The sequence below is a fragment of the Cydia strobilella genome, chromosome 6, assembly GCF_947568885.1.
Source record: "Cydia strobilella chromosome 6, ilCydStro3.1, whole genome shotgun sequence".
Classification (NCBI taxonomy): domain Eukaryota; kingdom Metazoa; phylum Arthropoda; class Insecta; order Lepidoptera; family Tortricidae; genus Cydia; species Cydia strobilella.
Window position 1 is genome coordinate 12,196,693 of NC_086046.1, and position 12,083 is coordinate 12,208,775.

At 40.9% G+C, this 12,083-nt stretch overlaps 2 protein-coding genes across 5 annotated transcripts in view; one reads left to right on the forward strand and one right to left on the reverse strand.

Annotated features, from left to right (window-relative positions):
• Nucleotides 1–9,118, forward strand: part of LOC134742432 (ATP-binding cassette sub-family C member Sur) — a 46,647-nt gene extending 37,529 nt beyond the window's left edge. Inside the window, exons 22-28 of the mRNA XM_063675569.1 lie at nucleotides 73–268; nucleotides 2,637–2,853; nucleotides 3,756–3,883; nucleotides 4,948–5,106; nucleotides 5,405–5,537; nucleotides 6,714–6,916; nucleotides 8,068–9,118. Of these exons, the coding sequence (XP_063531639.1) occupies nucleotides 73–268; nucleotides 2,637–2,853; nucleotides 3,756–3,883; nucleotides 4,948–5,106; nucleotides 5,405–5,537; nucleotides 6,714–6,916; nucleotides 8,068–8,214 (1,183 nt within the window). The 3' untranslated portion in view covers nucleotides 8,215–9,118. The remainder of the gene's footprint in view (nucleotides 1–72; nucleotides 269–2,636; nucleotides 2,854–3,755; nucleotides 3,884–4,947; nucleotides 5,107–5,404; nucleotides 5,538–6,713; nucleotides 6,917–8,067) is intronic.
• Nucleotides 9,119–12,083, reverse strand: part of LOC134742448 (carbohydrate-responsive element-binding protein) — a 46,930-nt gene continuing 43,965 nt past the window's right edge. For all 4 annotated transcript variants that reach the window (XM_063675611.1, XM_063675612.1, XM_063675610.1 and 1 more), the window contains exon 17: nucleotides 9,119–11,678. In XM_063675611.1, the coding sequence (XP_063531681.1) occupies nucleotides 11,554–11,678 (125 nt within the window). In that variant the 3' untranslated portion in view covers nucleotides 9,119–11,553. The remainder of the gene's footprint in view (nucleotides 11,679–12,083) is intronic.

The window sequence follows — 12,083 nt, forward strand, 5'->3', positions numbered from 1 at the left end:
ACTTATAAGTGAAAATTTTCTAGGATTGCTAGGCCGATATACTTTGTATTATGATCGGTATTTTATTCTCAGAGAACTCCAACGTAGCGAAGCATACAGCGCAGCAGGTGTGGTGTCCCTAGCCGCTCAGACGCTCGCCGGACGCGGGACAGTGCGCGCGGGCTGCTTACAACCGCGCCTGCGTGCCGCCTTCTTCAAGAGGCTCGACCGCAACCATAACGCCCTTCTGCTACACAACTCGGCTATACGCTGGTTGGGGTTGACGCTGGTAAGAATAGTATTCCATCTGGCCAATATCTTGGTCCAATGTGCATTACATCACATCTCACTTTCTCATTAAGCTAAATGCGAGACGCAAATACACATTGGACCAATAATATGGGACAGATGGAATACCACCCTAACTAACCTTTTTTGTTGGTCACGTTTCACGTCGCCATTCCTAACCATTCCCTCTATTCTCTAATCTACTACGAGTACAACCACAATGCGATGCCGCTGAACAACCAATACCCATATGCGACTTAACAACGGTAACTGCCTTCCGTCCTTGCTTGTGGCGTAGATTTCATGTGCTGCTGGAGGAATCACGTTAGGTACTTTAACCGCAAGTTATTGGTAATTTTTTGGTAGAGGATAATATGAGTTAGAATAGAAGCTGATAAGAAGCTGTTTAAACTGCTTAGTTTGAAATATAGAATATATTAGGAAGTTTGACACCTTTTCATGGAGTTCCATACCTACTTATATAGTTAGACCAAGAAACGCCTGCAACGTTTTTTATAGCAAACGCAGTCAATTCAATTCAATTCAATACATTTATTTCATGTAACCAAGACACATTTTATTAGTAACACTTACAAGACTAAGGGGTTAGTAGGTAGGTACAGCTAGACTTAAATTTAAAACAAAATAACACTAACGGGAGAATGCAATCCCTCGCAGTGTGACAAGTAGGGACAGTCAACCCTGTCCGCTATCAATCGCAGAATGCTGTTGGGACTGCCGCGCACCCGGCGCACCAGGGATGCCGCGCGTGCACGCATGGTAGTGTAGAAACAGTCCACGCGCGCCGCCGCGAACATCCCCGATGCGCTACAGAAACGAGGCAGCCCCATCAACACCCGAAACGCATTATTGTACTGGACCCTAAGAGCCCCATATGCCCGTTGCGAATACTGAGCCCACAGATTGCAGGTGTAGAGGGAAGTGCAAAACGCCCTGAACAATGTAACTTTCACCTCTTTGGAGCACCTTGCAAATCTGCGAGCGATCATATTCGCCCGGACCGACAGGGCCCTTCGTTCCCTTTCTATGTCCCTGTCGTCTTTGAGGTCGGTCGCGATCACATGGCCTAAGTACTTAAAATGGTCCACTCTATCTATAGGGGTACCATTGAGGCAAACCCCAGGGACTTCCGTTGTATTCTTGCGACCGCACTCAAACACCATGAGCTGGCTTTTGGCCACATTATATTTAAGGCCATGCTCAGTAACATACGCTTCGCAAATTTTCAAGAGTTTGCGTATTCCACACACTGACGCGCTCAACAGAACCATGTCGTCTGCATAACTTATGTTATTAACACAGACTCCATCCACATGACAGCCGACATGGGTTCTACTGAGCGCCTCGATTAGTCCGTTGATGTACAGGTTAAAGAGCGTAGGTGAGGTCAACCCCCCCTGTCTCACCCCGCACTCCAACCTGTACTCATCGGACAACGCGTCTGCCCATCTAACACTGTTGACCTGGTTTCCATACCAATACTTAAAAATGCGAATGGTTTCCTGCGGTAAACTTGTATTTTCCAGCTTTTTCCACAGTAGGTCATAGGAAACCAGGTCAAAAGCCTTAGATAGATCGAGGAAACAGGCCACCACCGGGGTTTTACTTTTGGCATAATACCTGACAGTGTAGACACAGGATCGCCGACTCTGTAGATAACTGTGGTCGAAAACCTAGTTGGTTATCGTGCAGTTTAACATGGCTATTTAACTGGGAATTAAGCACACTATCAAGTATTTTTGCCATGACTGTTGCCAACGAAATGGGTCTGTAGTTACTCCTATCCGCCAGGTCTCCGGTCCTGTTTTTGGCAATAGGTACGACGATCGTCCGCATTAGATTATCTGGCAGATAAGAATGCCTAATACACAAGGTATAAAACATTGCCAACACTCTCGATATGTGGGGACCTGCATGTCGGAGGTGCTCAATAGAGAGACCGTCGTATCCCGGGGATTTACCTCCAGACATTGATTTTATAATTTTGGCAATGTCCTTAGCAGTAAGGCTAGGACCCACACTCTCTATCTCGGTCTCACTATCGAGCCCCCCCAGCTTCGTTGGGCCTAAAACCGATTTTATAACGAAATGATCCTTAAAGAGGTTGGCAATGCTTTTAGGATCACTAACGCCCCCCACACTAGCTAATTTATTTGTGTGTGCAAGTGTTATTTATACGTCATAATTTCATAGAAGTTTGACGTTTAAAATAACACTTGCACTGCGTCTGCTATCAAAATCGTTGCAGACGTTTCGTGGTCTAACTCTAGTTGTGTACTGACGCCATGTATGTGTAACACTAACCAAACCGTCCGAATACATACCTCTTAGATGAATTTTCTATTCAGGATCTTGTGGGAGCCGCAGCAGTCTGCGTCTCACTTGGCGTAGCGTTGTACGGCGGCAGTGCAGTGGCCGCAGGGCTGGCTGGTGCCTACTCTCTGCTGCTGCCAGCTTTCCTCGCTCATCTGGCTAAGTGCCGCGCAGACTTAGATCTTCAACTAGCGGCCGTTGAACGCGTCCGCGCGCATACTGCTGTACCGCAGGAAGATTATCGGGAAGACTGTAAGTCGACTTTATGGAACTATATTATGTATACCTAAGCTTTAAAAACCTTAAAATCTTTAATATTCATAAAATACTATTACAACATTACAATAAAAAAAACACTCATTATTCATTAAAAATACTTAAGAACTAAGACATAAATTAGCAATAAAATTAACTATAAATAAAATAAACCTAAACTAACCCATAAAAACTATTCTAACAACCCACCCCGCATCGCTCCCGACGCAAAGGCGACGCTATTACGCTTGCTGCGTTTCCACGTTGAACCACCGCGATGGACAACCTCAGCACCAGGAACGACTCGGAGCGGGGGTTGACACCCCTCTCCTGTAGGCGATGGGCCAGCTCCCCGAGAAAAGTTTTCGCCTCCACGCACCAGCACCCAGACGTCTCCACAGCAAGGGAAACGAACAAGTAGTTCGTTAGCCCCGAGTACTCGTCCCTCTTCAGGGACGCCGCCTGCTCAGCGGCTGCTCCTGCCGACCGCACGGTGCGGCCATGGTGGCGTCCCACAAAAGGCACTTACCTCTCTCCCACGGCACCGGAGTCAAACCGCCCAGCCTTTTGCCATTCGACCGACTAAGACCCGGCGGCTCCAGCACACACGGGACATTGGCTGACACCAGCGCCCTTCGAACAATGTCATTCAACGCGTGGTGCCGTGGGAACCTCCCCGCGCACCGGCAACAGCTCAAAGCATGGTGCCCGTTGCTCTCCACCAAGGACCCTAAGCTAAGCTAAGCCTAAGCTTTCTGATACAGCCCCGGTTCATGCTCAATTTATAACAAAACCCCTTAGGGTGAATGTTACTTATACTTAACATTCATATCATGGCTAAGACACCTATTTTATAGCAATAAAAATACCTTGATAAGTTACAAAATATTTTGTTTAAGGCCCAATACCGACGGGTTGGAAACGAGACGGGAAGATCGAGTTTGAAAACGTGACCGTCCAAGGTCAAGAGCCGGGCACGCTACCAATACTTCACGACATCAATATTTCTATAAATCCCGGCGAAAAGGTACGTAACCTTACACAATGGTAACTTGTGTATAGTTAGACCAAGATAAGTCTGCAACGTTTTTGATAGCACACGCAGTGCAAGTGTTATTTACTTAAACGTCATAATTTCATAGATGACGTTTAAAATAACATTTGCACTGCGTGTGCTATCAAATCATTGCAGACTTATCATGGTCTAACTCTAGCTTCAGCGAAATCTGAACAAACTACAAACTTTTGTCCCACGTTGGGCGCCAACTTAATGCAACTCAAATACGTGTCAAATACTATTGCCTTTCGAGTAAATAGTACATTACTACAGAGGCTGGGAAGTAAGGGGTTGGATAGTTATGAGGCCGACAACCCCTTTTCACGCCGATGTATATGTATATATGTATAATGCTTTTTTCAAAAAATGCAATGAAATAAATAAATAAATTTCCACGAAATCAAAGTTTTGTTTCTAGAGAAACTAAAAGTAAACTAGACACAAAATATAACTAACACCTATACATATCTTTATCATGCGTATATTTTAGACATGTAGTTTTTCAATTGATTTTATTATATTTCCTTTATTATATTAGATTTTTTCCCTTGCGTCCGTCTGTCTGACTGTCGTTTTAGCCACATAACTAAGTTTACATAGTTTTTTATCTTGATATTATACTTCACATACATCGTTGCCTTAAGCATGGAGTATAATAATTCCCACAGTGTTGACGATTTAATAGTTACATTCAGTTCTTTAAAATATGCCACAAAAACATTCTGATAAACTGTAAGCATTTTTCTTGGTTTTTCAATTTATAAAATTGCCTTAAGCATCCATATAATTCGCCTTTGATTTTAGCGGCATCAAGTTATTTTAAGTAAATTCTGCTTCCGTTTTCAATTTCATTATTTCATTAAAGACGTCTCGTCCAGCCGCGCCCGAGACGTGATACTTTCCAGCCTAATATGAAGAACATAATATCAATATTTCATTGCATGTTTGAGAAAATATTTTTTTCAACGTTAATTTAATCAATTCTTATGCTGTGCTCATATAAACCATCGTGCCAACTGTCCATAAACTTTCAGGTCGCGATCTGCGGTCGCAGTGGCAGCGGCAAGTCCACTCTTCTATTGTCCTGTGTCGGCGGGACCACCATCACCAGCGGCCGCGTCCTTATCGATGGAATCGACGCGACGCGCGTGCCGTTGCGCACACTTCGACATCGAATAGTCGTTCTACCACAGGTAGGTTTACAAAACTGAATTTGTAGGACTATAAAGCTACTTATAGGAAGCGTATGAAACAGCACAGGAGCAACCTTTTTACTGGTGCAAAATGTGTGAATGACAATTTGTTAAGTTTCCGATTTAAGCCACGAGATTGCAGGCTCCCGGGAGAGAGAGCGCATGTTAACTGTAGACTAGAGGGTAGCAACTTTAATGGCGTAAAGGCCATGAGGTGGCAATCCCGCTAACGCGCATGGTCTCTATAGTACCTATATATTTGACGTCAAGATTGTTAATGTGTTTTTGACATACACAGGAGGCTATTATGTTCTCTGGCACGCTACGCGAGAACTTGGATCCTCTCGCCGTTCATACGGATGAAGAAATATGGCACAGCATCAGAGCGGTCGGACTCTTTGACTTCGTTACATCTCAACCTGCTGGTTTAGGTAAGATTACTGTATGCTTAAACACATATACACAAGCATATTACCCCTACAACACTTTCATTACGACCTACCACCTAACAACGCATATTTCAATTTTGGCGATTTATCCATTTTATCCTCTACGTTATGTTTGTTAAGTTCTGAAGGAACATTTGTGTTAAGGTCTAGTTCTGATGATGGGTTCCATGAGGTCCAACTCCTCAAATCTTGATGGCCCCAGACCTTGAAACTTCCCGTAGTGCAAAAATGTTTAGCAACATGACAGTTTGGCCAGACAGATGAAGAAAAACTATAAATGGAAAAATAAAATTAATCTTTAAAAAAAAGTAAAACTGACTTCAAAAGGGATAAAATAAAATATTATCTCGTTTTATATGCGCTAGCAAACTGATACGTTTGAAGTCGGTGCCAAGCTAAATAGTTACAATACTTGGTTCTTATGGTCTTGTCAAACTATACCAGGGTTGGCATTCGGTTTGACGGCAACATGACGCTTTTAAGATTTGGCTTGGCACCGACTTCAAACGTATCAGTTTGTTAGCGCATATAAAACGAGATAATATTTTATTTTATCCCTTTTGAAGCCGGTTTTACTTTTTTTTAAAGATTAATTTTATTAAATACAATTTCTATTTTAAAACCCGTATAAAACTATAAGGAGTAGGTAATTTGATCGTGACGTCACATGCTAGTGTTTCATACAAATTCCATAGTAGCAAATCGTTTTGACGGTTCGAAAAAAACCGGCCAAGTGCGAGTCGGACTCACGCACGAAGGGTTCCGTACCATTACGCAAAAAAGGCAAAAAAATCACGTTTGTTGTATGGGAGCCCCACTTAAATATTTATTTTATTCTGTTTTTAGTATTTGTTGTTATAGCGGCAACAGAAATACTCATCTGTGAAAATTTAAACTGTCTATAGCTATCACGGTTCATGACATACAGCCTGGTGACAGACGGGCAGACAGACAGATAGCGGAGGCTTAGTAATAGGGTCCCGTTTTTACCCGTTTTTTAGGTACGGAACCCTAAAAAGAAACTGATTTGACTATAGTCAAATACCCTATTGCGAAAAGCTCAACATCGCTGATGTACTATGTTGCCCTGAAGACACTGTCTCCTTATAAGATACGTCACGATTCTCTTTTCTCAGCTAACTTTCCCTAACGTTCCAGAATGTTCTGTGGGCAAAACTCGGTGCGGCTGGAGCGACGGGCGGGCAGCGCGTGCTAGCGCCGCCAGAGCGCTGTTGCACGCGAGGCTGGCCAGCGCGTTGCTGCTGGACGAGCCGGGCGCCGCACTGGACGCGCCTGCCGAAAGGAGCCTGCTGGCCAGCATAGCGAACGCCGTACCTGACACTACAATCATAACAGTCGCGGTAAGGATCATATCGACAATGTATGGACACGGTACACTGTGGCTGGTGAAGGACGAGCAGCGCGCGCCAGTGCCTCTAAAGCGCTGTTAGCTGCCAGCGCGTTGCTATTGCTACTGGATGGGCCGGGCGCTGCACCGCTGGACGCGCCTATTGAGCGAAGCCTGCTGGCCAGCATTTCGAGCGCCGGGTCTGACTCTACCATCATCACAGTCGCGGTAAGGGTCTTATCCACAATGTGTGGATAAGACACACAGTGGCTGAAGCGACAGCACGTGCTTACGCTGTAAGTCGTATCTACAATGAGGGTAATTGTAACAAGGTGGCGGGCACAATAAGATGTATAATGATAATTGTAAACTTATTTCAGTTTTCAATTTAAAAGTTTTCTTTCCGATTTTATTAATGCCATGGCGGAGTTAGTTGAGTTCCAGTGTTAAATAACACGCGAAATAAGCTTGATATCGTATTGTGACCGGGCCAGAGATAAAATAACTCGCAATCGAGGCCAATGCTTGGATATTTATAGCTTAGTTAATTAAGTTCATCATCATCATTAACTTAAGAGTTATTCTCTTGTCTGTGGAGTATCTTCCAGCTTTCCCTATCCCGCGCCAGCTCTTTGACTTTTTGATACAACACGACCCCTACTTTTTCTTTCACTTGATCTAAAAAGCTGCGTCTGGGTTTTCCTATACTCCGCTTCCTTCCTATCCGCCCCTCCAGGATAGTTTTAAAGAAGTAGTCGTGTCGTAGTGTCCAAAAAATGATTGGACATTTAGTGCCAGTTGCACCATCCGCACTTGAAAGACTGATTAACGTCACCCGGCGCGCCGCGGCGGTTTACTATGAAACTTTCCATACAATAAAATCTAGCGAACTCTTTAACGATGAGAAACAGTTTGGTGCAACCGACCCTTAATCTAGTTCAACCGACACTAATAAATTTTAGTGATAAATTATAATCGATATAAATAAATGTAAGCTTTATAAGTTATACTCATATGTTCAAAAATAACTGAATTTTTAACCTAGTCGTTAATTTACAATCTATATCTAACTATAATGTCAATATCGACGGTTTAGGGAACATAACGCCAAATATTACATACAAGAGGTTAAATGAATTCTCATAATATACATGTGTGTTACAGCATCGCGTTTCATCGGTGCGCGGCTACGACCGCGGCGTGGTGCTGGACGCGGGCCGCGCGGCCGAGCAGGGCGCGCTGGCGACCCTGCTCGCGCGCCCCGGCTCGCGCCTGGCGGGCACGGGCATGCCAGACCAGCCACACGCCTAAATAACCCATTTATCAAGAGCAGCTACGGTTTCTTACAGGATCCCGGTTTAATAGTTAATTTTTTTTGTCAAGTACGTGCCTGATCGAGGCGACAAAATACAACGCTGATATTTGTTCAAAATAAGCTGGTCTCGCTGGTTCGCTATGTATCTTCGAAGACAAAGAACCAACTACCCAGAACGAGGAAGCGAAGCGGAATTCCGTAATAAGTGCGAGTATTAGATAAGCACAGCAACTAATAACGCAAAAAAACACGTGTGACCCATACAAAAATAATAACAATAGGAAGTCAACTCAAAGACTGTAAAAATAGTTAGAAATTGACAATAACGATGAAAAATACGTAGCTAACTTAGATATAAAACGAAATTATTGCAGTCGATAGCAAGCACTCGGGAAATAACAGTTTACTTATTTTTTAGATAATAAACAACTCATCGATCACAAGCAATGACATTCCAAGACAGATTTTTATTGACATCTGGTAATGATTCAGCCATTTTATCTGTTACATTATTGTTTGATACTTGTAAGCAAACTTCTTAAAAATGTGCTGCAACGATGAATAGGTACTTACTTGCAATTGTATCTGATAAGGTATACAAAACAGATTATGCTTTTTAATACATTTACTTTATCAGCACTCTATTTATTACATTGATGAAGAAAGTGTAATAATCATGATTGACCTAAGTAACTGTATAAAATATTTGTTTTAAGTGAACAGTACTGTACCTATATCTCATTAATGAATGATGATTGTTGTAGTTTGTAATGATAGCATTTTTATTAAAATGCTCAGTGTGTACCGAATAGTATTGAATTGTAAATAATGGTGACTAATACTCGAATGCAGAATGAGTTGTTAGAGTGTGAGTGGGGAAATAAATGATCAAAACATGTATTGGTTTTGTTTCCAAAGTGTATTCCAACAGAACAACGATTGCACATTCCTCGTTAAAGCTCGCGGCGCGGGCGCCCTCAGAGACAACGATACATCATAAAATTATATCACTACATAACAAATTACAACAATATATTTACGTTGGCACCGATTTATATATATAAATATAAAACATTTGTGTAACCACACAATCCATATAAAAATATTTACTTAAAGTAGGCACTTACGTAAATATACTTACAATTTAGTCTAAATAAATCTCGACATTATTAAATTCATTTTCTCTTATCGTACTATAAGTATTGGCATTCACGGCTCGCCGGGTAGGACGGGTATAGTTCACAATGTCTGATCTAGGTACGTCGTGTGCTTGTTAATATAACTGTTATATGTATTATAATATAACATATCATTATCAAACATAACTGAAAACTACTACTTCTTTGGTAAAAACATAAAGAAATCATTCTTGTTGCTGTTGCAGGATGACAAAACGTCAGTTAAAGGCACTACATTAACGCCACATTGCTAAATCAATTATATACACATATATTTACACTCCAAATTTAGTAATATTCGAGCATAATGTTAGTTGTGGCAATTACTTCCCCAATATTGGTCTGATGGAGATTTATATACATCGAAAAAGTTCAGCTGTCAGAAGTGCTGTTACTGATAAATATTTTTTTCGAATTGTTGGAAAAAAAGAGAACTAGAAATGTTCGGTAGAAGAATTTTCTCTAGAACACCTATCACCGTCCCTGGATTTTAAAATTTAAGTACCTTAATGATAGACTTTACAATGATAGACTTTACACAAAACCTTATCCACTGGCGTGGGACCAGCTTACACTTCACTAATTTTGTGCCGTGTGTGCGTTGTAAATATTCATTCAATTGCAAGTGAACACTAACATTTTGCATTTTTGCACACTCGTCAATCATCAATATAATTTTCTGTGCAAATACCTCTTACTTTTTGAATACGTATAAAATATTAAGAATATTAAGGTTTTTATATTATCGCGTACAATTTTCTAAAGCGGGATAATCATGTTTCGAGCCCTTTACATTAAAAAGTTGTAAATATCCGTCGAAATGTTTATTTTTTTGTATCAACTGTAATGGATATTATTTATGTCACGAGGTATTTGTACGTTCCATGCCCAAAACAACAGCATATAACATAACTATGTAATATTACCCTCTTCGCCAGCCAGGGAGTAAACATTTCTATACGTTGCTCCTAATTGACGCTAGTGCAGTGATGGAACAGCATTTGTTATTTGGAATAAGTTATTCCAACAAGTTAACTAAGAGCAAATTGCATCAAACGAGAAAATAATTTATTCAAAGTTCTAATAATAACCCATTCATAGTATAATTATGAAAAAACTATTTAAAAACATATTTTTCCTGCTTGGTAAATTGGAACTGAGTGAGATCACAAAGTAAGATATTGGTAATTTTTATTGTTACACCAAAACACATTGTTTTTGTTGTTTTTGTTGTTGTTGGTTAAAACCAAATAAATACACCATGTGAAAATACTATACATATGAAATATTACACTTACTCCACAACAACAACGAATACTACAACATTTTATAGATGTAACAAAGTCTAAATGCTTCAGCGAGTAAGAAAAAAAACTAGCAAAAACTATTTGCTACCTTCGTTAGAAATATAAAATGGTGCATATTTACTGTTGGCTTTTGGTCGTACATCGATATTAGGAACAAACGGCCGGCGAAGAGGCAGTCGCGAAAGTTTTGCGATGTGAGCACACTATCAAAGATCATTTATTTAACTTGTCATCTGATTTTTAAGTGCAAACGTTATAAAAATAAATCCGCTGAAAATACGTGTTTTAAGAATTTAGATACATAAATATACATTGCTAGTTATAAAGCGATAAATAAAGAAGTGCCAGATTCAACAAGTGAATAAAATATAATAGTTATATAACTGGATAATTAAAATAACAAAAATAATTTAATTATCGATATAAGTACAACAGACAACAGGGACATTTCCTTCAAATAGTGCACTCGCATCAAGAAAGATCTACGAATTAAAATTCGTGAAACAATTCCGTAACTAAATATCAGGATGACACGTCACTCTCACCAAACATCTTGTACTACATCTGTATTATTTTCTAGGAAAATACAAGCAGCCGTCCCACTGCCGACGCAGAAGCAACGTGCTATATCGACTATTTCCTCAAGAAAAATAAAATATACGTTTGAATAAAAGAGATCCATATAACACAACTCTTGATCAGGGACTACTCACATAACTAACGACCTTTAATATTGTGTTCATCTTGTCGCTTCGGCAGTGAGACAAGTATGTCACCTCTAGTATTCGGTACAGTACAGTAGAGTAGAGTAGAGACAAGTGGAGATGGAACCTGTGGCGTGGGGCGTGTGTTATGTGGGCTCGGTCTTGACGGCGGCGCTGCCGGCCGCGGCGGCGCGCGCCTCCTCCGGCAGCCTCTCGGGCGCCGACAGGATGTCGGTGGTGGTGCAGAGCACGCGGAGGGAGTTTAGGACCGCTGCACAACATACAAACATGATACTTACTTTAGGCCAGGATTACACTTGTAAGTTTGACTTACGTAAGTAGGGACACAGCTATACTACAGAATGAGATATGAATATCGTTATCTCATTCTAGCAAATAGCTTTGTCCCTACTTACGTAAGTAAAACTTACAAGTGTAATCCTGGCCTTAGTGTAACCTTATCAGAAGAAACAGTATGTAAATGGTATATCAACAATGAAATATAAATTAATCCTTTTACGTGGATACGTGGAGTATAATCTGCGAATGGCGATTGAAGAATGATTAATCATCACCAATCAAGATAAGATTTCCTATTAAAATTCATAATTCATATTTTTTTACTGCATGAAAATGAGTACAAAAGGTGTACAAAAGAGTAGTAGGTTCGGTTTTC